The sequence below is a fragment of the Pavona decussata genome, unplaced genomic scaffold (genome assembly GCF_977016875.1).
Source record: "Pavona decussata unplaced genomic scaffold, jaPavDecu1.1 SCAFFOLD_76, whole genome shotgun sequence".
In the NCBI taxonomy this organism is placed as follows: Eukaryota; Metazoa; Cnidaria; class Anthozoa; order Scleractinia; family Agariciidae; genus Pavona; species Pavona decussata.
Window position 1 is genome coordinate 714,071 of NW_028145494.1, and position 22,641 is coordinate 736,711.

At 37.8% G+C, this 22,641-nt stretch overlaps 4 protein-coding genes and 1 non-coding gene across 8 annotated transcripts; 2 read left to right on the plus strand and 3 right to left on the minus strand.

The window, feature by feature from the left end:
• Nucleotides 1-157: 157 nt before the first annotated feature.
• On the minus strand, nt 158-4,048 carry LOC146476491 (uncharacterized). 3 transcript variants are annotated; one of them, XR_014865588.1, is made up of 7 exons: nt 3,906-4,048; nt 3,734-3,812; nt 3,211-3,324; nt 2,199-2,375; nt 2,007-2,077; nt 918-1,432; nt 162-449 (listed from the first exon to the last, which is right to left on the minus strand). XR_014865588.1 is itself a non-coding variant. In XM_085114361.1 (6 exons), exons 1-6 carry the CDS (start codon nt 3,976-3,978, stop codon nt 1,257-1,259), a joined length of 690 nt encoding a protein of 229 aa, XP_084970487.1. In that variant the 5' UTR covers nt 3,979-4,048; the 3' UTR covers nt 158-1,256. The 3 variants fall into 3 exon arrangements, 2 of the variants coding, with proteins under 2 accessions (XP_084970487.1, XP_084970488.1); XM_085114361.1 differs by having other exon boundaries at nt 158-1,432; XM_085114362.1 differs by having other exon boundaries at nt 158-1,432; nt 3,734-3,810; nt 3,916-3,993.
• A 9-nt stretch (nt 4,049-4,057) lies between these two features.
• Nucleotides 4,058-12,827, plus strand: LOC146476492 (uncharacterized). Of its 2 annotated transcripts, none has more exons than XM_085114364.1 (7): nt 4,058-4,391; nt 8,138-8,202; nt 8,314-8,376; nt 9,784-9,860; nt 10,222-10,266; nt 10,387-10,440; nt 11,047-12,827. In XM_085114364.1, the coding sequence occupies exons 1-7, from the start codon at nt 4,194-4,196 to the stop codon at nt 11,124-11,126; spliced, it is 582 nt and encodes a 193-aa protein (XP_084970490.1). In that variant the 5' UTR covers nt 4,058-4,193; the 3' UTR covers nt 11,127-12,827. The 2 variants fall into 2 exon arrangements, with proteins under 2 accessions (XP_084970490.1, XP_084970489.1); XM_085114363.1 differs by having other exon boundaries at nt 4,059-4,442.
• Nucleotides 12,828-13,653: 826 nt separating this feature from the next.
• On the minus strand, nt 13,654-13,748 carry Trnav-cac (transfer RNA valine (anticodon CAC)). Its single transcript has 2 exons — nt 13,712-13,748; nt 13,654-13,689 (listed from the first exon to the last, which is right to left on the minus strand). It is a non-coding gene; the product is annotated as a tRNA-Val (tRNA).
• A 1,630-nt stretch (nt 13,749-15,378) lies between these two features.
• On the plus strand, nt 15,379-19,080 carry LOC146476494 (uncharacterized). Its single transcript, XM_085114366.1, has 3 exons — nt 15,379-15,873; nt 16,838-17,025; nt 17,976-19,080. The coding sequence occupies exons 1-3, from the start codon at nt 15,504-15,506 to the stop codon at nt 18,129-18,131; spliced, it is 714 nt and encodes a 237-aa protein (XP_084970492.1). The 5' UTR covers nt 15,379-15,503; the 3' UTR covers nt 18,132-19,080.
• LOC146476495 (protein-L-isoaspartate(D-aspartate) O-methyltransferase-like) lies at nt 18,823-22,593 on the minus strand. Its single transcript, XM_085114365.1, has 3 exons — nt 22,140-22,593; nt 21,345-21,530; nt 18,823-20,641 (listed from the first exon to the last, which is right to left on the minus strand). The coding sequence occupies exons 1-3, from the start codon at nt 22,591-22,593 to the stop codon at nt 20,412-20,414; spliced, it is 870 nt and encodes a 289-aa protein (XP_084970491.1). The 3' UTR covers nt 18,823-20,411.
• Between the last annotated feature and the right edge of the window lie 48 nt (nt 22,594-22,641).

The following is a 22,641-nucleotide window of genomic DNA, read 5'->3' on the forward strand; positions in this document are numbered from 1 at the left end:
ATCGGAACTGACCTATTGAAAATAGCTGTGTATTTGAATCACAAATAAATTATTTCATGTGGGTAGGAAAGTTCTTTTCATTTCTTCAGATCATTCATCTTCAGATCTTGTCTGCACTCCCCCCAACCCCCACCCCCCTCCCCCATCAATGCTGAAAGGGGAAAGAGGCGTCAAAATAGCTGTGAACTGTTTATGTAAGATATCAAACACAAGGAAGATTGTTTCATCCGATTTCCAAACACTGAGAAGTGGGTTGGAAAAACGAGGCGCAGCCGAGTTTTTTAAACCAACTTTAAGCAAATTCAAAGCAAACGCACACCAAACTTTATGATAACTAAGATCACTTTTCCAAACCTCCTTCTCGGTAGTGATTTCCTTTGTTTTCTCTTCATAACTTGTTAAGAAGTTTGAGAAGTGTTCGAAAAGACTCGCTTAATACGCAAAATGTGCTTTTTTGGCAAGAGTGCGTTGACCTTTTTGCAACCGCTTGTAGTACAGAGCACGATGCTCGTTTTATCCCACATGTCAAATAATCCGCCAAAAGCGGCCTGTGAACTAAAATAACTAATGTTACTCCACCGAGTTACCACTGGTTGCTCGTACTATGGGGTTGCTAGCTACACTGTGAGGAATCTACAATCAAGTTCTCAGGCGACTATCAGCATGTTGGGTTATCTACGGAGAGTAACACTTATGTGGTTCTGTTTGTTTTTCAATATTTTGCACAGTAAAATTTAGGAATTTTTCTGTTGTCAGTCGGGGACTTCGAATTCTTTAGTGAAAGGACACATTTCGATAGAAACTACTTTTATTTAGCCTCAATAGATAACTTTTGGCTGTAATGACCTGATGACTGTATTTGATGCCAAGTCCACATTTAATTTATTTTTAGTTCTTATGGACGGCAACCTTCGGACGAAATTCATCGAATGTTATCCTACGCTTTCAATACTTTATGCGGGAAAATGCCCTCGGGGAAGCCTCTTTCATCTTCTGACAAAAGAGTACTCACTCGTTTCAGTGTCAAACATCAACCAGTACTCTTCGGCTTTTACCAACCACACGTCAAGTTACAGTCGGATGCTTCCGTGCTGAATCGGGGGTCAGCGATTGTCTTCGATTATGTTCGACTCTGTCGGCAGCTCAACTCACCTTTTTAGTCGAGCTCTTTCGAAGTTGACGAACGCTTTCTTCGTGACGAACGATGAAAGAAGAATACGCGTAAAGTACCAACAGTAACCGTCTGCCTGTCATGTTCAGGTTTTGTGTTTTTCTTTCTTGTGTTTTTTGCGTTTCTTTTTCTTTTGGACCTCCTCCTCGTCTAATTTTTCTTTCTCTTTCTTTTCCTTCTTTCGTTTTTTCCCTTTCTTTCTTTTCTTACCGCTCGTTTCGATGGTTTCGCCCTCATCTTCTTCTTTGCTTCCGTTAGAGACTATGGAGTAAAGAAACAATGAATCGCAGTGAGTTCTAAGTAAGAGGGCAAGATGGAGAGATATCTTGGATTGACTATAAATTTGACTATAAATATTCGAACATTGACACCTGAATGACTGCGTCGTGCAAAAGGGGCACATACCTCTTTTTTTGACCAAGATACAAAAAAAGCTCCGAACTTGCCAAGTACGCATTCGATGAAAAAATAAAAAAGGATGAAAATTTAGCGCACAAAATTGTACATACAAAAGCTGGGCGAGTTTGAGCGTTTTTACGATATCTTGGCCAAAAAAGTGTCAAACGCACTTCTTGTACACGAAAGTATTCCATTCCCCTCCCCTCCCCCATGAACCAAACTTTTGACACCGAAAAGAAGCCTGACCAATTGTTCGACTCTCAAGCTAACATCGAGTGAGGGAAGGTGGAAGGAGAGAGAGAAGTTCTGCGATAGCCTTTGTGTTTTTATCCCACGAAATAGATGAATACGCGGACATTTTGCGTTTGTTTCCTTCAGTTGTGTTCTGACCTGAGAGGCAATACACCCATGCTGGTAATGAGTGCACAAGTGTTACCTTTTTGTATTATGGAGTGACCTGAAACAGCTGCTTCTGCTAAACGGCTCAGCTCTTCTTCATCTGTATCACTAAAAAATAAAGAGTAGTGCAATTTTATTTCTTCTTAAAAGACAAAGGTATGTAAGGTAGGTATAATAAAACTTGGGCATGGATCACAACATGGTCCACACGCATACCACTTAGCTTTACCTTCCACTACTGCTAGAATAGTTGGTAGTATTCTTTCTAAAGGCAGTATGACTGGGAAATTCCTGTGCCGAGGATTCATCCAGTAACTTTTTGTTGGATGATAAAAGCAGCTTGATTCCTGCAGATTCATGTGAACTGTTGTGATGGCCATTCTGTAAATGTCCAGTGTCTTGAGTGCTGAGGGTGAAAAGAAAATTTTTTAAAGACCTAAAATGCAAGTTACGCAGAACTTTGTAGACTGCAAGCAGTTTCTTTCTGGATAGTTGAGAGGTTGCGTGAAATAGCCAAGCGCAAAAAAACTGGAGCAAACGAGCGGAGGGGGGCTTGGGGAGAGGCGTGAAAAAGAGGAAAAGAAAAGAAAGGGACCCTTTCTTTTCTTTCTCTCCCCCAGTCTCTTCTCGTTTATTTCTCCTCGCTCCAGTCTTGCTGCGCTGTGAGCGAACCATCTCGACTGACCAGAAAGGGACTGCTTGCAGTCTAAGAACTTTGTGCCTAATTTGGCATTTAATATGTGTTTCGGTATATTAGACTTTCTCAAAGCCCATTTTCATTGAGTTTGACAAACTTCATTGCTTGTCTTGGTGCACATTTTTGGCACCATAACTTGTAGCAAGTCTAATGTTACATGTATGTCAGTAATAATATTAATTTGTAAAATGTTGAGGTGTGGCAGCTGGTTATGCATTCTTGCCCTCCTAAATTTTGTGCTGTTCCTACTTTCGGCATGGCTCCATCCTTAAAACATGCAAACACTGCGGAATCCAGGATGTACAATATTGCTGGATGTTCAGGCTGTATTTTTTAAATTCAAAGTTACCTTTTTTTTTTCTAAATGAGTAATGCTTGGTTGGTAGTGATAGTATTAGTATAGCAAATCTTTGAATAGATGCAAACATCAGTGCCCTCCCAGCTATGGGATCCAGTTAGCTACATTCTATTCATGGCTACAAGAACAGAAGAGGACAGTAACATGGTCAACAAGTTTTACATTTAAAACAAAAGGTCCATTTACCAGATATAGTTGCTGTCGAGAAATTTTGAAAGTTTCTTTGCTACATGGTGTCTAAACTCTGGTGTTATCAGCTCTGATGTTGAAGAAGCAGTGTCTTCATCCTCACGCCAATGTCTTCAATGAACAAAAACAAAATATTAACACAAAAATTAATTAAAAATTATTGTACCCTGTTGAGTAAAACGTTAAGTTTAAGGTTTTTGGGATAACAGACAAATTACATTTTTTCTTTAGAAAATAAACAACTAAGATAGCGATAGATGATATCACATCTAGAACAGCCCCAGTGAAGCCACTGTCCCAAAACATTTGGGCAGAATTGTACCTCCCACAATTCTTGAGAATTAATCGGTCAGTTATGAGAATATATCTGGCGGTTAATCAAAACACTATATATCTCTTAGTTGGTTGTTCCTCATTGACTCTTCGTAAAGAGAAATTACATGTTGATCCGTCTTTGCAATCAAGTGGTAGGTGATACACATAATAGTTTAATCCTTCTAAAAAAAAAAAGAGAACTGACCTCAAACTTGGCTTAGGATGAAGATTAGAGCTTTCTTGAAAATTTCCATTGCATTTTAATTTGGGTGATTTAGCAACCTCTATGGACAAGAAAAGAAAAAAAAATATCGTATTTACGTTTCTAAGGCAACAACTTTATGCTTTATTTAAAATTCAAAACACAGAGAAATTACCAGAGTCAACAATATCTGCAATAGCAGCAAACTTCTCCAAATCTTCATCAGAACTATCGCTCGAGGAAGCCATTTTGAATTTGAATAACAAACCCCTGGGTCTCCCGGTAGAAGTTGATTTTTCCTCTTGAAAAAGAGGCTGGCTCGGCCTAGTCTTTTTCGGCTATAGGATCCCACTTTCTGTCAAAACAACATGGAGGTCGGTGATTAGCTTTCTGTAAAAGTTTATTCAGTGACAGCGTTTGAAAACATGGCTTAACCCTACAGTATTTAGAAATATAAAAAACCATGGCTTCAAACGTACCGTACAGCATGAGGAATGAGCTGCTAGATTCTGGATCGGATGACGAAGATAGTGACGTTTCCGATATAGCAACACGTACAAGAGCAACTTTCACGCAAAAAAAGAAATCGCGAGTGCCAAGGCCTATTGAACCGAATGTGCAAGTGCAGAACGAACAAGAAGCTGCTACGAGGAGCGGAGAAGTAAGTGAAGACAGAGATCTAGGCTATGGAGATATATGGTCAGCAAATAAGGTAAAACTTGGCGCCAAATCCGTTCACAAATATCAGATCGATTGTTGGAACTGCTTAGAGTTTTATAATGTCCTCGTTCTTCTTTGGCAAAACTAAGCACTAACTACGATTTCTAAATATTTCCTCGCGAAGCGAGGGCCGAAGGCCCGAGCGTAGCGAGGTTAATAAATTTGTCGGCCCGAGCCGGCCCGAGCGGAGCTAAGCCGCGCAAATTCGAGCGAAAAATATATTTATATATATATATATGGTTATATATGTTTATATCTTTGAAGGTGTCCGCACAATGACGTCAGACTGTCTGGCGTCGTCTGGAGCAAAATTTGCATACATCGAAAAAAGTATGCGTGCATGATCAAATTTCAACTGCAATGTTCATCAATATTCACTGGATACAGAACTATCTCTCCAGAATCTTTTCCCTTTCTTTTAGAAATCTTTTTTGTGAAAGAGTGCATTAAAGAAATTACACGTTTTGTGGTCGCGGTAAATAATTTTCCGTGGGAAATAAATTCATCGAACGCGACAGCGCTGCACGCCCGTTGTACATTACGTCGCGTCAGAAATAGATTTCAACCGCAAACTAGCCCGTGGAACTACGAAAACACCATGCTCATCAAAAAAAAAATCTTATGCGCCTTTTAATCTCCTCGTTTGATGCTACAATACGAGTAAAGAGGGCTTTCCACCCAGCCCCAGCTTCGCGAGGTTTTGCGAGTCACGTATTTCTAGTTAATTATATCTTTGTTGTTTCACACCAGAAACGGTAAGCTTGGTCTTTGAGGTATCTTCTTGGTGTCTTTCTATTCCCATACAGAGTGTATTTATTTATTAATGACTAACAACTCGTGGGCGTGAAATAAGTAAATCTGCATTGCTGTTGTACAACGTGTGACATTCCACGATCGTAAGCAATGTTTTAAAAATAGACTAAAACCTGAAATTTAATCATTAAATTTTACTTTTAATTCTTTGGACTAATGGCTGTGTCTTGAAACTCCCGGTTCTACCTTTCTTGCTCACATTGCTATATATCTCCAGCTGCTCTATTAATAATAAAGTAATTTTAGTTGTCAAATAAACTTTTTAATTAACTTGATTATGTAATCTCTGTTTCTTCTTTATGTGTGGTTACTGAAAAAGTCCTCTCTTGTCTGATTTCCTGAGCATATTTGAATAGGTCTTATCGCGGTTTTCGACGCCATACTGACAAGTAGGCAAACAGGCTTGAAATAACAGTGTTTGTATGGAAATCCAATGTCAAATAATTCCCATAAAACATCACTTCTGAAAAATTCATGAATTGGAAACGTTTGGCACTAGGAAAAAAAGGTTAAGAAAAAAATTGGAGGGATGTAGCTGTGCCAGAAAGCGTCCAGTCGTGTTTTGAACTTTCCATACATTTGTCTGTAAAGCGAAACAGCCGTGACTGCTACTAAAAATAGTTCGCGGGAAAAAAATACAGGGAAATGTATGGAAAGTTCAAAACACAACTGGACGCTTTCTGGCACAGCTACATCCCTCCAATTTTTTTCTTAAACTCCTTTTCCTAGTGCCAAAAGTTTCCAATTCATGAATTTTTCAGAAGCGATGTTTTATGAAAATTATTTGACATCGGATTTCCATACAAACACTGTTATTTCAGACGTGTTTGCCTACTCGTCAAAATGGCGTCGAAAACCGTGATAAGGCCTATTATTTAGAAACCAAAACAAAAATATTTGAGAGTTTCCAAGGCATCTGGAGGTGCCTCATTTGAGGTTCTATGATAAGAGATCACAATTCTGGAATCCAAGGGAGTAACATGCCTTTATTGGTGAAAACCTGGACACTTGGTGCAACATTTCACTGTATGTTCCATAGTGGATCTAGGGAGGGGGTCCCAGGCCCCTAGCTTATTCTGGAAGAAAAGAAGACCAAAAGAGTTTAAAATTATTTACATATTTCTAACTGAAACATTTCACTCTAGGTCTGTGCGCCCCCTTTTTTCATGGTTCACCACACTGTCAACCCCTAAAAATTGTTTCATATGTTATGGTTCAAATTTTTTTTGGTTTAAAAATTTTCGACCAGTTTGATTTTTATATTCCCGTTGTCTCAGATTATGCTAATGAATGCTCCACAAAGGAATTCAAAATAAAAATTAAACTGGTCTGAAAAATTTAAACCAAAAAAAATTAAACCACAACACATATAACATAGTTACGTGTGCTGTAATTAATAATGTTATGTACAATGTTGAGGGCAGTGTTGCACTGTGTTTGAGGTCCTAAATAAATTGTAATCTGGGCGTTTTGTAAGCATGTCACATTCCACAAAATTGTACCATCTAAATTGGCATAGTCCTCAGAACTATAAACATTATATTAATAGAGAGAACTATGAGCCTTTAGCAAGCTACTTTGACCCTGTCTTACCACAACTTAATGCTGGTGTTATGAGTCCAAATTCTCTTAAACTCCCCAAACATGACATTGCTAAATACATTATTTAATTTACAACAGGTGCCAGCATTGTTGCTAATATTTCTCCCTTCTAATTCCAAGCAACATGATGAGATATTTCACAAGAAAGACATACTTTGTTAGTAAGTAACACAGGCACACACTGAGAAAAAAATTGCATTCTCCCAACGAGAGTCAAACTGCAATGCAATTATTGTATGACCTTCTTATTACAAGATTACTAGTCTGGATGCTATAGGAGACTCATCTGAGCTACAGGTACACCATTAGACTAGGTTAATATTTGACACACACCCTGCATACTGCTAAGATTTGTCATACTCTCTTATAACATAGGGGCCAGGGGATCTCTTAATGTCCCACTGAATATACTCTTTCTCCTGGTTCCTTCACCCTTCCTAGTGGCTCATACTGCAGGTAAACTGCAGAATATCCAGCCTTTCATTTACATGTCACTAAATAAGAATTGCCCCATTCAGACATTTGCCCATAAGTGGCTGTTATTCAAAAATAATTTTCCAATACTTTCTTCTTTGTTGCTGGTACAGATGTTTTGCTTTTGTTGTTGTTGTTGCTTTTGTGACTTCCTTCTGTTTCATGAATCCTATTCTACTTCCACTTTCCACCACTGTTTTCTCTCAATAAAATTATTATTCCATCTATAGTTTCTCCCAGGTTTCAACTTTAATTTATTATGGCTTCTTTTAGAGACAACAGTTGTACTTTACTGTTGTAATACAAAAGTAATTTGTCTAGATTTTGACCACATCGTTATGGACACGACCTGGAGGTGAAATGTCTTAGCAAGGATATCTGTTTCTCAATATTGATTAAAAGTTCAAGTTTTTCTCAATTTCAAGTCTTAAATTATTCATGTTGATTTTTTAGTCAAGAGTTCCTTGTGTTTGTTGTAATGGGCTAGGAGATCAAATACTTTTCCTCTGTACTTTTTCTCAATTAAATATTATGAATCACAGTGTGATACCTGGAAAGACTAAAATGTGCTTTAGGTTTGGGGAAAAAATACCACAAAACGTGCCAAATTAATTAAAATTCAATTTGGTACAAGAACAAGTGATTTATTATTAATCATTTGCAGGATTCTTTTGCCTGGTGATTTGTAATTTAACATGCTTTTATCCCCCACCCCCACCCCCCAAAGAGAGAAGTGACAAGAATTCTATACAAGGAATAGAAATTAGAAGTTATGTACATAACATGTTTTATTTTTAGTATCAAGCTTCTTCAAGTTCCTATGGTACAAACTCTGATGCAAGAAGAAAAACAGAAAGTATTGGGTATGTGTTTCAGTCATCAATAATTTCATCCTCCAAGTATTAAACATGCTTATTGATTGATGCACTGTCAGATGCCTGGCAACTTTGTGTGATTCATTCCATCTTTTTCAGAACAAACTCATTAGAATTTGATTCTCAAGAAGATGTTAGTGGTTGGAAAAAACAAACACTTTTGTGAGTATACTAACTTTTTGAATGACAGAAACATATTTTTTTAAAAATTATGTTTGTGAAATTACAGTAACTTCAAAACTAAAGTGAGATTTTGAAATTTTTTATTGGTCTCTTAAGAGAGTTATTTCAGCCCACTTCTCACTGTTGATTCTTCAGTAGCCCATCCTGCACCCATCAAATTTCTTTTTCTTCTTTTTCTCCTTCTTCTTCTTCTTCTTCTTCTTCTTCTTCTTCTTCTTCTTCTTCTCGTCCTCCTCCTCCTCCTCCTTCTCCTTTTTCTTCTTCTTCTTCTTCTTCTTCTTCTTCTTCTTCTTCTTCTTCTTCTTCTTCTTCTTCTTCTTCTTCTTCTTCTTCTTCTTCTTCTTCTTCTTCTTCTTCTTCTTCTTCTTCTTCTTCTTCTTCTTCTTCTTCTTCTTCTTCTTCTTCTTCTTCTTCTTCTTCTTCTTCTTCTCCTTCTTCTTCTTCTTCTTATTATTATTATTATTCTGTCTCTCAACAAAGATTTTAGTATTATCCCACCAAACCAGAAGGATGCCAGTCAAATGGCTCTCACAACTGATGCTTAACCCAGTATCTCTAGCATAAAGAAACTAGGAATATTGCTACTCACCCCTGGATGGGGAGCTAGAACATCTCAGGGCTACTGCCAACAGTATGATGTCATCATCCATATATTTATCCCCGGGGGAAGGGAGACAATATGTAGGAAAGTTTATTGTCTCAAGGAAACATCACAGTTGTAAAGGGTAGCCCTTAGACTTGAGATATATGTTATGTCCAATATACTACACTGTGATCACTACAGCACTGTACCTCTACGCTTTCCAGTATCCTGCTTACAGAAAGGTGCAACCCCACATCATCCCACATGTTATTTTCATCCTGCATCGCACCCTTAAAAAATTCATAGTATTCCACATCCCGTCTGCAAAAGAGAGTACATTCCTCTGCTGCTCTTGCATTCATCGTATTTTCATCCTATATCCTGTCCTTAAAATATATCTCAGCACACCTACAAAAAAGAGCACAGCCCACTGCCCATCTTGGTATTTTCCTTAAAATTCATAGCATTCTTCTTCCCGTCATGCCACACTATTTCTATCCTGTATCCCACCCTTAAAGTTCATTGCATCCTCCAACACACCTTGATTTTAAGCTCAATCCCACATCCAAAGTGCTGACACTATGTTGGACCCTCTTTTTTTTAAATACCAGTAAGTTTATGGGGTTCAGTGGTAGCTCAAAAGGAAGGTTCTGTCATCCTAGAGTTTTTTCCCTCAAAGAAAATAAGTTCTGAAGGCCACAGTCTTTAAAATTCTCAAATGTTTTCAGTCTGCTTGCCAAACCACCACCAACACATGAAATTTTTGAAGCACCACTGATGCTTGCTTACTTTTTTATCAACAGTTGGCTTAGGCATCCAAAAATAAGAGAAAACTGGAAAACTGTAACAGCTGCCTTTTTATTATTTGTGGCTGGAGTAGGTATGTGCACAGTACGTAACAGAAAATCTAACTTTCCTTTAAAGTAGTGTATTTTAGTTGTCTTCAGTTTTTTTGCAGTCGTACATTAATTAGTCCAGCTTTTTGCTCTTTTTGTGTTGGTTTGATTTCATCTGATTGGACAATAGTCATAATAATATTAACATACAAATTTCAAATGAAATATGTTTGTGCTTTTCCTGATTCATGTGGCATGGAATGAAGAGAGAATAGTGTAAATAACCTTGATCACAAAATAAATCTAGGCACTCATAATCTTTTCTTTAGTAAGCCTATTAATGGTGCTGAGACTAGAGGAAAATCTCAAGGCTATAATCAGTCTTCTTTGAATTTTTTATTTCAGCTTTTCTATTAGCTGGAATTATCCTAGCAGCTACAGGACAGGATGGTAAGTACATAATTTATCAATTTGAATTCTCTTCTTAACTGTATTTTCATTCTCTCTGCATGAAAGAACCTGAAAATTAGACATAGTATAAAAATACTTTTGACTTTTTCTTTTATCCAGGAATGAAGAGTGTAATATTTTTTGTTTGTGCTGCTATCTGCATTCTTCCTGGTGGTAAGTGAATCTGGTTTTCAGCATTTGTGTCACCCTCCCAGTATGCTTTCAATGAACTCCACTGGGGCTAATATGAGTTGCTATTTAACTCCAGTATATAAAGCCATAAATTCCGGTGCGATGCCCCCCCCTCCTCCCTCACTTCCATATTTATGCACATACATTTAGACACATTCAAACCTGCCATCTTTTTTAAAGGGTTTTGTACCTAAGCAAATAATTGTAAGTCATTGCTTGGAAGTTTTTTTTATGATTTTTTTTTTTAATATGTCTAGCATACAACCTTGGTTGTAAATAACTGTTTTCAATTCTGAACATCAAAAGCTGGGGTTTGTAAGCAACTGGGCATGAGAAAAATAACATATTATGTGTAACAGAAGTTGTAATTTAAAGGTATCACTGTTTTCCACTTTGTGATTAAAACCTGCCCTCCTGGTTACATTGAATCTTTTTTTTTGGGGGGGGGAGGGTAAGGGTTGTGAGTAAGTACTATCAATCCAAGGGTGGGGAAGGAGTATGTCACAGAAACTGAAACAAAGGACTGGCTGTGTACACAACCTTCCTGTGTTTTGACATAATTAAATCATGGTTTTGAATGTCTTGCAGGATATCACATTATTTACATATACAGAGCTACAAAAGGACAGAGAGGATACAATTTTGAGAGCATACCCTCATTCCAGTAACAGAAGATTACAATATTGAATATATTTAATAATTAAACTTACAATCAATTTGAAATCACCGGTGATGGTGTCCTTTGAACAACATATGTCATGATGTGTTTTGTTTTTCAATGGACATAATCTGTTTTGTTTTAATTCTACCACTGAGCTTAAATTGTTTTGGTATGTTGTTGTTCAGTGGGAAATAATTCATGGTTAATTCAAAGATGTTTGGATTGAATTAAAGTGATACATAGTGTGTATAGACGATTATGCCATAAACTGCTCATATCTTTGGAGACCATTATTCCAGGAGTGGTTCTAGGATTTTATGAAATTGGGGGTAACAACAATGTTGTTCCCAGTATCCAGAACAGTGTTCCAAATAACGTTTTGAGGCACGGATTCATTAGGAAGAATTTTAGGGGGGTTAATAGATGTTAGTCTCTTCTAATCTTCTTAAGTTTATCATTTTAAGGGACCGGGGCATAACCAACCTACAGTGCTTTTGTAGATCGCTAGGTGTTTTAGCTTAGGTTTGCCAGTTTTTTGGAGATGGCCCTCAGTTCCTTCAGGAATGTTGCCCCAAATTATGTTTTATCCATTGCTTTGTGCTTCGTTTGAAATAAAAACTGAACCCATGATTATGGGCAAGGTTTTCGTTTTCATCACTTCAATGAAGCGCAAAACAGGGAATTAAACATTGGGGCAATGTTTCCTGAAGGAATTAAAGGACGCCCACAAATCTGAACCAAACACAGCAACAAAAAGTGATCTAAAAAATCACTTAAGATTGGTTTTGCCCTGAGCCCAAGATTTTTTTTGTCTGGTCAGGTAGCCAGTTTGACCAGGTTTTCACCTGAGGCCTCTTTATCTTGCGCACTGTAGAAGGAGTGATTCCAAAGAAATGAGGTCTGGGATTTTAAGTTTGAGTATCGGATCCGTCATGGCTTCTTGATATCTGTTTTTCTGTGAAGCAAGCATCAAAATAGGTCAGGAGCCCATTACCCTTATTACAATCCTCCACCTTCCTCGTCTACCGGTGCTCATTCATTACACGATGAAATAATGTTATATAAACACCAATGAATCACCAGGTGAGCTTTCACGCGAAAACATGATATCTTCACACATGAAAATAACATGTTATCACGTGAAAAGATCACCATTGCTACGGTTGCATAATAAATTGCACCTTTTGCAATAATTTGGTATTTTATTGGTGTTTATATAATAAACAGAAAATAACATGGCCACGTCTTGGAGATATGAAATTTCTCTTGTCTTCTTGAAAAACTCTGGAAGAGAAATTTCGTATCTCCGCATGGTCATGTAATATCCTCTATATATGTTGCTATAGCAACACGTTTAATGTTAAATGGTCAGCTATTTACAAAAATTACGAGATGAATTACATCGCATAGCAATTTATTTATATTAATTATACATTTGCATGATATGGTGTGTTTGTACAATAATGTGTGACACATTTCATTTATCCCTACCATAGTACACACAAACTTTTGTACAATATGGGTTTGTAAAGTATTGAGTTTTTTTTACAAATTAATGTTTACATGCAGGAGGGGATTAGTTAATATGTTTTTTAGCACATTATCTTTGTTTACCTACATGTCTTCTGGTAGAGTGCAGGTGTGCAATACCTTATTTTAGTATAATTTTAAAACAATAAAGATCAAATTAAATTCACAGTAATTTTGATGGGGTGTTGAGATGATGTATGTAATGAAAAGTTCTTCTGAAATCAGAGTTGTGCCTCTAAATCAAATTATGCCCTTTATTTCACATGTACAGAGTTTTATTTGAATCCTTTTCTCCTAGAGTCAAATCTTGAACCATGCAATACAAGCTAATACAGTTCTGACGTTTGAGTCTGTGCTTGAAATCCTGACGCGTTGACCGTTGCCTGTTCTAAAGGTACTGGGCCCTAGTTTACACATGGTGCAAATTGCATCATATGAAGAAATGAACCCCCATTGTCAGAAAGAGCACACAAAAATTAGTGAAGTTTACCAAGTTTGGTTTTCTTTCATTGTATAGTAACCAGGTGGTGTCAAAGGTCCCCCAAATGTCTCTTATTCTGAGATGGCGTACCCCCAATCCATTTAAAGTCTCTTATTTTTCATATTTTGAAAGCCTTCTACATGGTTGCAATCTAACAACAGAACCTCAAACTTGGTAAACTGACTAATTTTAATGTGATCTTTCTTGTGATGGACTCCATTTTCTGATAAATCAAAATTTAAAGAATTCGTCCCCAGTACCCATTTTAACTTTGAAACTGGCAATTCAAATGAAGACAACTGAGCTGTACTTTCCTGTGTAAGTCTTGGGAGTGACATTAGGCAGATACCCCTAGATAGATGCTTTCCACCTTGGAAATGTTTATCTTTTCATATTTTTTTTTCTTTTTTTTTTGCTTGTGAGCGAACTTTTGGCAGTCTTGTGGGTGTTGCTAAATTATAAAGAAAAAAAAAATCGAAACGACCAAAAATGGGGGCAAATAGTATTTGGGAAAAAAAAAACGTGTCTTTGGCCAGGCTCGAACTGGCGACCTTCCGCGCGCTCGGGCGATATCGCTACCTTGTGAGGCGGACGTGATAACCACTACACTACAAAGACAACCCCCTCAATGCTGTTGTTAATGAAATATTTATTTGTGGAATTCGTGATATTGTAGGTCCGCAAAGTGTGCGTGTTGCGACTGTCATGGGCTCCTGCCATCTCGAGGGGACCTTTTTTTTTTTCGCTTTTCAAGGCAGGAGGCCTGTTTAGATTTTAACTTAATTTTTACAGTTTTATAACAGTCGAAATGATTATCAGAGAAGAGACTTTTTTTAATACCAAGCTGATGTCGACAACCATACTCCTGTCCCATGCATGGCTCCTTGCAAAAGTAGAACATGAGTAGACTGCTTGTATTTACAGAAAAAAAGAATCGGTACAACTTCTTGTTTGCCACATGTATCATAAAAAAATACAGTCAAGCAAACGAGCAATCAGTCAGTCCAGTCTACAATGTCAATCAGCCAGTCCATTAATCGTCCGTCTACCCGCCCGTTCGCTCGTTCGTTCATCATCCAAATAGGCCTTATCACGGTTTTCGAGACTTGAAATAACAGTGTTTGTATGGAAATCCGATGTCAAATAATTTTCATAAAACATAACTTCTGAAAAATTCATGAATAAGAAACCGTTTGGCACTAGAAAAAGGATTTTAAGAAAAGAAATTGGAGGAATATAGCTGCGCCAGAAAGCGTCCAGTCGTGTTTTGAACTTTCCATACATTTGTCTGTATAGCGAACCGCCGTGAACTGCTTCTAAAAATAGTTTGCGGGAAAAAAAAAACACAACTTTTCTTATCTGTTAAACGTTTTCTCCAGTCGTGTTTTGAATTTTCCATACATTTCCCTGGACGCTTTCTGGCATAATTACATCCCTCCAATTTTTTTATTTAAAATCCTTTTCCTAGTGCCAAAAGTTTCCAATTCATGAATTTTTCAGAAGCGATGTTTTATGAAAATTATTTGACATCGGATTTCCATACAAACACTGTTACTTCAAGCCTGTTTGCCTACTCGTCAAAATGGCGTCGAAAACCGTGATAAGGCCTTATTCTATTCATTCGTTCTTTCTTTCATCCGTTCATTCGTCCCTTTAATCTTTCGTTCGTTCGTTCGTTCGTTCGTTCGTTCGCTCTTTCCTTCGTTCGTTCGTTCATTCATTTTTTTAAAATTTTACTTATTTGTTTCTCCGTTTGCTTTATTACGTTTCTTTCTACCTTGCGTTTGCAATATGATTTTTTTTCTCACTTCCGGGTCATGATAAAAGGTATAGATTTTTTTGACATGTGATATGCAGTTATGATTTGTGGCTAAAAACAAGTTGTCAATAACGAAATAGTTTTCATATCCTTTGGTTTTGACTGGAAATCATGGACCAGTCAAGCTGTTGCGATTAAACTGGAACATCTGCTTGTTTATTAAATCGAGATTATGGAAATTTACTGAATAAAAAGATCAAATTAGCAAACGGGTCTCAGAAATTCGTATTTTTCGACGAACTAGTTTGTCATCCACCTATTAAAAGAAAAAAAAAAAGAGAGACAAGAATGAACCTTCTCAATTAACACCATTAAAAAGTGCCTCTTTGTTTGGGAGAACACGTGCTTGATTGTTCGGCTGTTTGAATTCCTCAAATCATTTAATCCCCGAGTCCATTTGGCGTCCTTTGTCCAGATTCAAATTTTCAAGATTTCCCCCACGCGGCCCTTTCCGCGTTCTTCTTTGAGGTATTGTTCATTCTCTTCGATTTCTCGGCCGTTTACGACCAGAATTTGCCGCTTTTTCTCTTCCTGGGTCCTTTTCCGATTCGAGAATGCCGAGAAAACGCAAGCATTCGAGCGAAGAAGAAGACGAAGAGGCCGAAGAAGTTGAAAATAGCGTCCGAACTAAGCGACGCGCTGCTGTCGAGGCGCGTGATCGCGTGGCGGCCAAGGAGGGTGTTAGCGATGAAGAGGACGAGGACGAGGAGGATTTTGATGAGGAAGACGACGAGAAAGATGAAGATTACGAAGGGGATGCGCCTGAGGATGAAGAAGGGGACGAAGAGGGGGATGACGACGAGGAAGAGGAAGAGGACAAGGATGCAGGAGAAGGAGATGAGGACGAAGAAGAGGAAGAGGTCGATGAAGAAGAACCCGAGACCGTGGAGTGCATTCTCGCGGATTTGGAAGAGCCAACCAAAGGTACGTTTGGGATTTATTTCGCCTTTTCGTAATTTTGGACTTTGTTTAGAGGAAGAAGTTTTGTCTTTGACTCTTTGTCCTTTCGAAAGCCGCTCGACAGTTCGTTTTCGTGATCAGACCGCGTGGATGGACGCGCGCGACTGAACACGAAGCTTTTCGAAGCTCAGGTTTTTACAAGTTGTATTTCTTTTACACGACGTCAAGTCACGGGAAAATTTTTTTCCAAACTGTGGCGTCATTTCAAAATTCTTGGGGGGTTTTGCCGGTGTTCTTCTCAAATTCTTTTGTGTTCGCATCTTTTGTTTGAGCTAGCTAGTGCGACTTGAGAGCACGTGGAAATTTTCCGCCATTAATTGTTAACTTCTTCCATCTTTTGTACTTTACACTCTTTACATCCGCTCGTTATCTGGCGCTTGGTTTAACTTAAATGTACTTTTCTCGGGTTTATTATTGAGTCCCAGCGCTAAACGGGATTACTCATTGGCTACAAAACCAAACGAACAATAATATTTATCTTATTCCATTAAAAAATATTTCGTTCAGACCAGTAGCTCGATCTGTAAGCTTAATCGACACTTTTTGACACATTGTAATTATTTAAACGAGGACAGAATTTGTTGCATTTGTGCATTCAAGTTATTTGGTTGTCGCTTTTGGTACGGGCTGTCATTATCAGCGGGGCTGTGATCTAGCGCTCACCGATATTGTTGCCCTTTTTTTGCTAATAAACTTTTAGTTTTAATTGATGTTACAAAATGGGAAATCATTATTGCTATTATTATTATTATTATTATTATTATTATTATTATTATTATTATTATTATTATTATTATTAAGGTAGTGTAAACTTCTGGATGCCCAGAACCTAAGCAAAAGGTGGTTGGGTGGCAAACCATAGCCAACCTTGCAAAGACTAAACCGTAACATTATTATTACAATTATTTTACCCCTGTGAACTCTTTAGATACCCCAGGATATGTTCTGAAGAAAAAAGACAGTCCCAAGAAGCTGGACCTGTGCTTTATGGGTGAAATGCGGGAAACTTTAGTTGATGTCAGTGAAGCCTTTTCAACACACTTTGAAGAAAAGAAGCTACCTGTTCTCCACATCACAAAATTTGACATGATAGGAGATACTGAAGAAACAACACAGGTAAAAAAAACTTGACACCATAACTTAACTGTTTTAAGGGGGAAGTATCACTACTACCCCTCCCCCGGCTTGTCACTCAAAAGCAGACAGATTAGGGAGTTTAAGATGCAACAAGAACGTCAAAAAAGCAGTAGATTTAGTCAGCAAAACAATAACTTTCCATCTGCATCACACTTTTTGGTACATTCCTTTGCCGTTTCTTTTACGCAGACTACCTCATAAAATTTCCTAATTTTACGTTTGAAGAACAACAATTTCCTCTTTTTCTTTTTAACTTTGGAATCAGGCAGTAAGAATCTAACTGCAGGAGAGTTTTTTTTCTCTGGCTCTTAAGAGGACATATTTAAGTGGCTTTCGACAATGCGCGAAACACTAAATTGTTATAAACTAAGGACATTTATATTACTTCATTTTCTCTTGATTACTATCAATAGAAAACAAGTAGTTTATTTCAACAGTAGTTTAGTTCTTGACAGCTTTCATGGCTTGAGATTGGTTGATTTCAATTTCAATTTCACAATGTAGGAGTGCCTTTGTTGCTGATGTATGTAAAACAAACTGTTAGCTAAGGAAACTGACAGGTAGTAAACAAATTATTGAAGGTTGTGAAAAGGCACTTGCAGCGTCAGAGTACAAGACTGATTGATGCACATTAATTTGTTTCAATTATATCTTTTTTGGCACATTGTTTTTTAACTTCCAAAAATTCCCCCCCCCCCCCCCCCCCCCGGCTATGGGCCTGTTGTTTTCTGCCCTTGACACCATTTACCTGTATTTGCTTCAGGTCATGTTGTTTACATGTACATTTCTTTTGATTTGCAAGTTATTACTTTGGCTTTAGTTTTTTGCACTTGATTGACCACACCCTTAACAGTTAATATTCTTGTAAAATATTATTATGATATGTATACATGTATATCCTGAGTATCTTCATTTTGTTTTGATTCTAGATCGATGTCCTTGAGATCAAATACGACAAAGCGTATGACATCAGGGAAATGGAGGAAGAAAATGAAGACATACTCTCACAAAATTTTTATTGTGTTGTTCGAGTGGATGGCATTGATGGCACCTGGGCCAGCCAATACTTTCTCCCAGAGGAATGATGGCAAGAAAATGCAAAAGAACACATTGAAACAAGTTGGTTTAGAACAACTGTAAAAACTACAACACCTTTTCTAGACTGAAAATTAATTTCATAATGATCATCTAGCTTTAAAAGTCTTAAAGATTGTATAGTCTACTCATTAGGATCAGTACATACCATAATTGTCCGAAAATGGTTCCACTCGAAAACTACTGCTACCAAACATAAAGTCCAAAATCAGTAACAAGATATGCCACTAAAATTGTAAGCCTACAGGCATCTTTTTTAGGGTGTCTCATATCGCTGGAATCAGACTTTATTTTTATTTGATAGTTTCCCCTAAATAATTATTAAAAACTGGATCATTGTATAATGCAATCCCAGGGATTTGATTGGCTTAGTGGCCATGGTATGTGAGCCATTATAGGATGGTGAGAAAAAGCGACCATCTAATTGTCTTCTGGTTGCAAAGCAAAATCAGCAAGATCTAGCTATATTTCTTGATTGTTTTTAATTAAACAATAATATGCCACTTATGCTTGTTGGATGTAGGTTGATTATAGCCAACTTGGTGCCATCTATCATCTCATATCCAACATACACTCGTGGAGTAATTATTGTTAATTATTTACTCCTTGAAATTTGCTATATACCCAAAACTCATCCAGGAATCCTTTTTAAACAAAACAAAAGTTTTAAAAGTTCAGGACTTTCGGAACATTACGGTATTGACGGCAAAGTTTAGTTAAATGTTTTGTCTTTTGTGTTGTCGTGTGTCAATTATGTTTGTTTGAGGTTTATTTTCCTTAGAGCGGTAATAAATTTTTTAGCGTTTTTAAAATTACTCTAATAGGCATCTTAGGATAAATTCACTGAAGGAAGGACTGCTACATGTTGCAAAACGAACAACTGTTTTTTAGAACTATAGTTCAGATTTGTAAAAAATAAAAGTCAAGTGCCAAATGGCTTGTGTTGGCCTGTTCAATTGCAGTTATTATTGTATACCCTTCTTGCCTCACCAAGTTCAACGTCAAGATTCTTCTTGTTGTTTTCACTGTTTTGGTTCTTCCTGGGAGAATTTCATTCATGATCAAGTGCAGCAATTACAGATAAAACATCTTTTTTTTTTTAAGAAAAATGTCTTGATCCAACACCGTTTTGTGCCAGAAATTATGTGGTTAAATTAAAGGGGTGGTCAGATTAATAAGGTTTCTTAGACAAGAAAATGACTGCAGGCAAAGGTTTCTATCCAGGCTAAAAGAAATTGTCTATAAAATCAAGGTGGCCATCAATTCTGGACTTCACCCCATAACGAACAAATCCAACATTTTAAATAGACCAGCTTTTTTGCATTTATTGTCACAATTGTTCTCTAAACGCAAATTTATAGTAATTGTGTAAGTATCCCAGAGTTTCTGTCTTTAGGGTAGAGATTGAAATATTGTCATGTCAAGCTTTTTGTCTCTTTTTGTAGAATGTTACTTTCTTTGCTTCTATGTAAGGGCACTGCTGCATGTCTTACTTCCACTACCTTGCTCCCTATTTAATATGCTCTCTAACAAAAACTGTCATCAAACTGGTTCTTAAATACACTTTGCAAGTTAAATCAATAATGATTATTATTATAATTATAGGTTTTAGCCAAAACTCCTTTGATCGGCATAATTTGAACTGCCTAATTCTAGAAATTATCCCTACTGCTCAGTAACTTCCATTCTGATGGTCACAGTTAACAAGAAAGTAATGTCAACCACATAAACACTGTTGACACTACAGGCTGGCTCACATGCAGAGCACAAGGATATTTTCACATGCAATGAGCACAAGATGAACTGAAGGTGATGAAGGCAGCGTGTCGATCATATGTGCAAAACAAAGGCTGACTTGGTAGACACTGTTTATTGCACTGGTGTTTGCATCACACTATCGTTTCCATGCCAAACAGCAAATGCCAGAGTCTCATTTACTTTTCATCAAAAGAATTAATATTAAATCAATCAAATCATGTACAACAATTCCTCTGTTTGTTGCTAACACGAGACTGCTCATCTTCATTTAGAAATGGTGAATGACAAACAAGAAACTCATCTGCTCTACAAACCTGATGTTTAATCTCAGTCTACAATTTACTACTTTTAGAGTTCTTGTGCTTATGCCTGCGCCAGTGCTGGCACTTTTTGCTTGCATCATATTTGCAAACCAACCCAAGTAAAACATTTAGTGGTCTGTCTAACTAGGACAGTCCTGGGTGATAACTTTCTTTTTTTGCAATCTACTTCTACTCGTTCCAACTGAGTTTTCAATTTCTGTATTGTTGTCCTCTGTCAGTGAGAGGCACATATCTGACAGCCATTAATTTCTGCCGCATAATATTTCCATCTTTGTCTTTGTCGATCTGTTCAAGCCACTGGGAGCCATGGGAGGGTCCCACAGGAATGAAGAGCCTGCCGCCAGGCTTGAGCTGTTTTATGAGGGCATCAGGAACAGGATATGCTGCTGCACCAACATGTATTGCATCATATGGGGCATCTGTAATGTTAAAACATTTGTACAATTATGTAAGGCTGTTGCCTGAGAAAAATTTCAAGGAGCCCAGAAGGCCAAAAGCTGAGAATTTTATATGAGCCCAACATGTGAAGTGTTAGGTGCTTCTGCAAATAAGTTAGGTGCCCAGAGCATTTTCTTGGGCATCCCAGGCTACTGGCATCCTGTTAGCCAGCAGCCTTGATTATGTGGTCAATGACAATGTAATATTTGCAGCAATAACAAGTCAAAGGTTTTAACATTAATATTTTTTTCACAAGTATATATGCCAATAACAAACTCCCAACAGCCAGTGAAAAAGAATTGTATGGCTAAGCCCTCCTCAAAATCTAACACCACTTAGTCTTCAAAAAATCCACTGCTTAACCATGTTTGTCAACTCTACTATCTCGTATTTCATAGATTATTATCTACTTTGATGGTTGATTCAAAAACTCCATGCAGGATGCCAAGATTTCCTGAAAAACACCAGTTAGGAGAAGACCCCCAACCGCTCACAGAGAAATGAGATGTATTAGAACTGGATTAAACATTACCATGAATGCATAAGACTTCTCCCAGACAAAATCCAGCAAGACCTGAGCTTTCAAGAAACTGATAGGTATCTGAAGCATTATTTTCTCAGCCAATCCAGTGAGGTATTCTGAGAGATTCATGGAGGCTCATCTCTCTTTCACTTTTCACTTACCAGTCTCATATCCTTGTCTTCCATCACCTGTCACAAGGAGAACCCGGCCACTCTCCAAAAGGTCAGCATTTCCACGCTCGATGTTTCGCTTTGACTGCTCCACAAGTTCTGGTATGTGTTCAATGCCAACTACTTTTCCACTTGTTCCTACCATTTCAGCCATGCAGGCAGTAAGATAACCACTCCCTGCAAAAAAAAAAAAAAAAAAAAAAAAACAATGTGTAGTTCCTGAAAAATCCATACCCACCCCGTGGAAGGTGACTGGAAATTCCTAGGGGCAGGGGGACTTAAAAGCCAAAAATTTTAGAAGCAAAGTATGAAGCAAAACTGGAATTTCCTGGGGGGGATGGGAGGAGTATGGCTATTTTCTGGAACACAATACAGTATTAGCTGAGGCTTGTTTGAAACCTTTAAAAGCAGATTTTCACAGTGGAATGGAAAAGGGTGGGGTGCAATGTAGAGTATGATGTGATGTAAAGGGGGTTGGGTGGAGTAGAGAAGCGTGATCTTGTAGAGTTTTGCCTGCAGTGAGGACCCTTGGTGTTTTGGAAGTTAGCCATTATTGGCAAATCCACGAATTAAACACACGAGAAGATCATACTAAGCTAGGTTTTCACTAGCATTAAGTGTTAGTGAAAACTAGCTTTCACAAAACTAGCCATAAAATAAGACATATATACCACATGGGGAGGTTCCTCTGATTAGACCGAACTTTCTGAGGCTATAAAATAAAAACAAACAATGCACGGACAAAGAAAAGCCAAAAAACTTCATCTGCAAGTTTGTTGCCTGTACCTGAACCGACGTCCAAGGCTTTAGCTCCTTGAAAGAGATGTTCTTTGAGCATTTCCAGTGCGTGGGCGTGCATATGGGGTGCACTAATTGTCACGCCATAACCAATCGATTGAGGAGAATCCATGTACGGTGAATAATCGCAATAATTTCCACGATCTACCTTTCTCATTGCCTCCTCAACCTTCTGCGTTTTTAAGATTTCATTTCGCTTGAGCTGCGAAACTAAGTCGTCGTTGTCTCTTCCATGTGATCTCCACTCCATACCAGATGGGCGAACGTTTTGTTGCTCAGGGTGCAAATTGGGTTGTGCTGTTGGTTTTCTTGGCTCTGAGCAGCCTTTTTCCTTGCAAAAGCCGGCTGCCTTGTTCTTATTTGTTACACTGGCCGAGCTGTAAATGAGCGTTGTAAACAAAAGGACAAAATGCGCCACAATAACAAGCTCATCACGGGTCATCACGAGAGAAGACTGAGGTTTTTTTCTTCCCAGGAGGCAACTGGGCTT

Bases quoted from the DNA above. Each gene is read 5' to 3' on its own strand.
- LOC146476492 (XM_085114363.1), top strand. From the start codon at position 4,194: ATGGCTTCAAACGTACCGTACAGCATGAGGAATGAGCTGCTAGATTCT. The intron at 9,861-10,221 runs GTATGTGCACAG...TTTTTATTTCAG, and splicing joins ATTATTTGTGGCTGGAGTAG to CTTTTCTATTAGCTGGAATT. The intron at 10,267-10,386 runs GTAAGTACATAA...TCTTTTATCCAG, and splicing joins AGCAGCTACAGGACAGGATG to GAATGAAGAGTGTAATATTT.
- LOC146476494 (XM_085114366.1), top strand. From the start codon at position 15,504: ATGCCGAGAAAACGCAAGCATTCGAGCGAAGAAGAAGACGAAGAGGCC. The intron at 15,874-16,837 runs GTACGTTTGGGA...TGAACTCTTTAG, and splicing joins TTTGGAAGAGCCAACCAAAG to ATACCCCAGGATATGTTCTG. The intron at 17,026-17,975 runs GTAAAAAAAACT...TTTTGATTCTAG, and splicing joins ATACTGAAGAAACAACACAG to ATCGATGTCCTTGAGATCAA.
- LOC146476491 (XM_085114361.1), bottom strand. From the start codon at position 3,978: ATGGCTTCCTCGAGCGATAGTTCTGATGAAGATTTGGAGAAGTTTGCT. The intron at 3,813-3,905 runs GTAATTTCTCTG...TCTTGTCCATAG, and splicing joins TGCAGATATTGTTGACTCTG to AGGTTGCTAAATCACCCAAA. The intron at 2,376-3,210 runs GTAAATGGACCT...TTTCACCCTCAG, and splicing joins CTCGACAGCAACTATATCTG to CACTCAAGACACTGGACATT.
- LOC146476495 (XM_085114365.1), bottom strand. From the start codon at position 22,593: ATGACCCGTGATGAGCTTGTTATTGTGGCGCATTTTGTCCTTTTGTTT. The intron at 21,531-22,139 runs GTACAGGCAACA...TTTTTTTTGCAG, and splicing joins AGCCTTGGACGTCGGTTCAG to GGAGTGGTTATCTTACTGCC. The intron at 20,642-21,344 runs GTAAGTGAAAAG...TTAACATTACAG, and splicing joins AAGACAAGGATATGAGACTG to ATGCCCCATATGATGCAATA.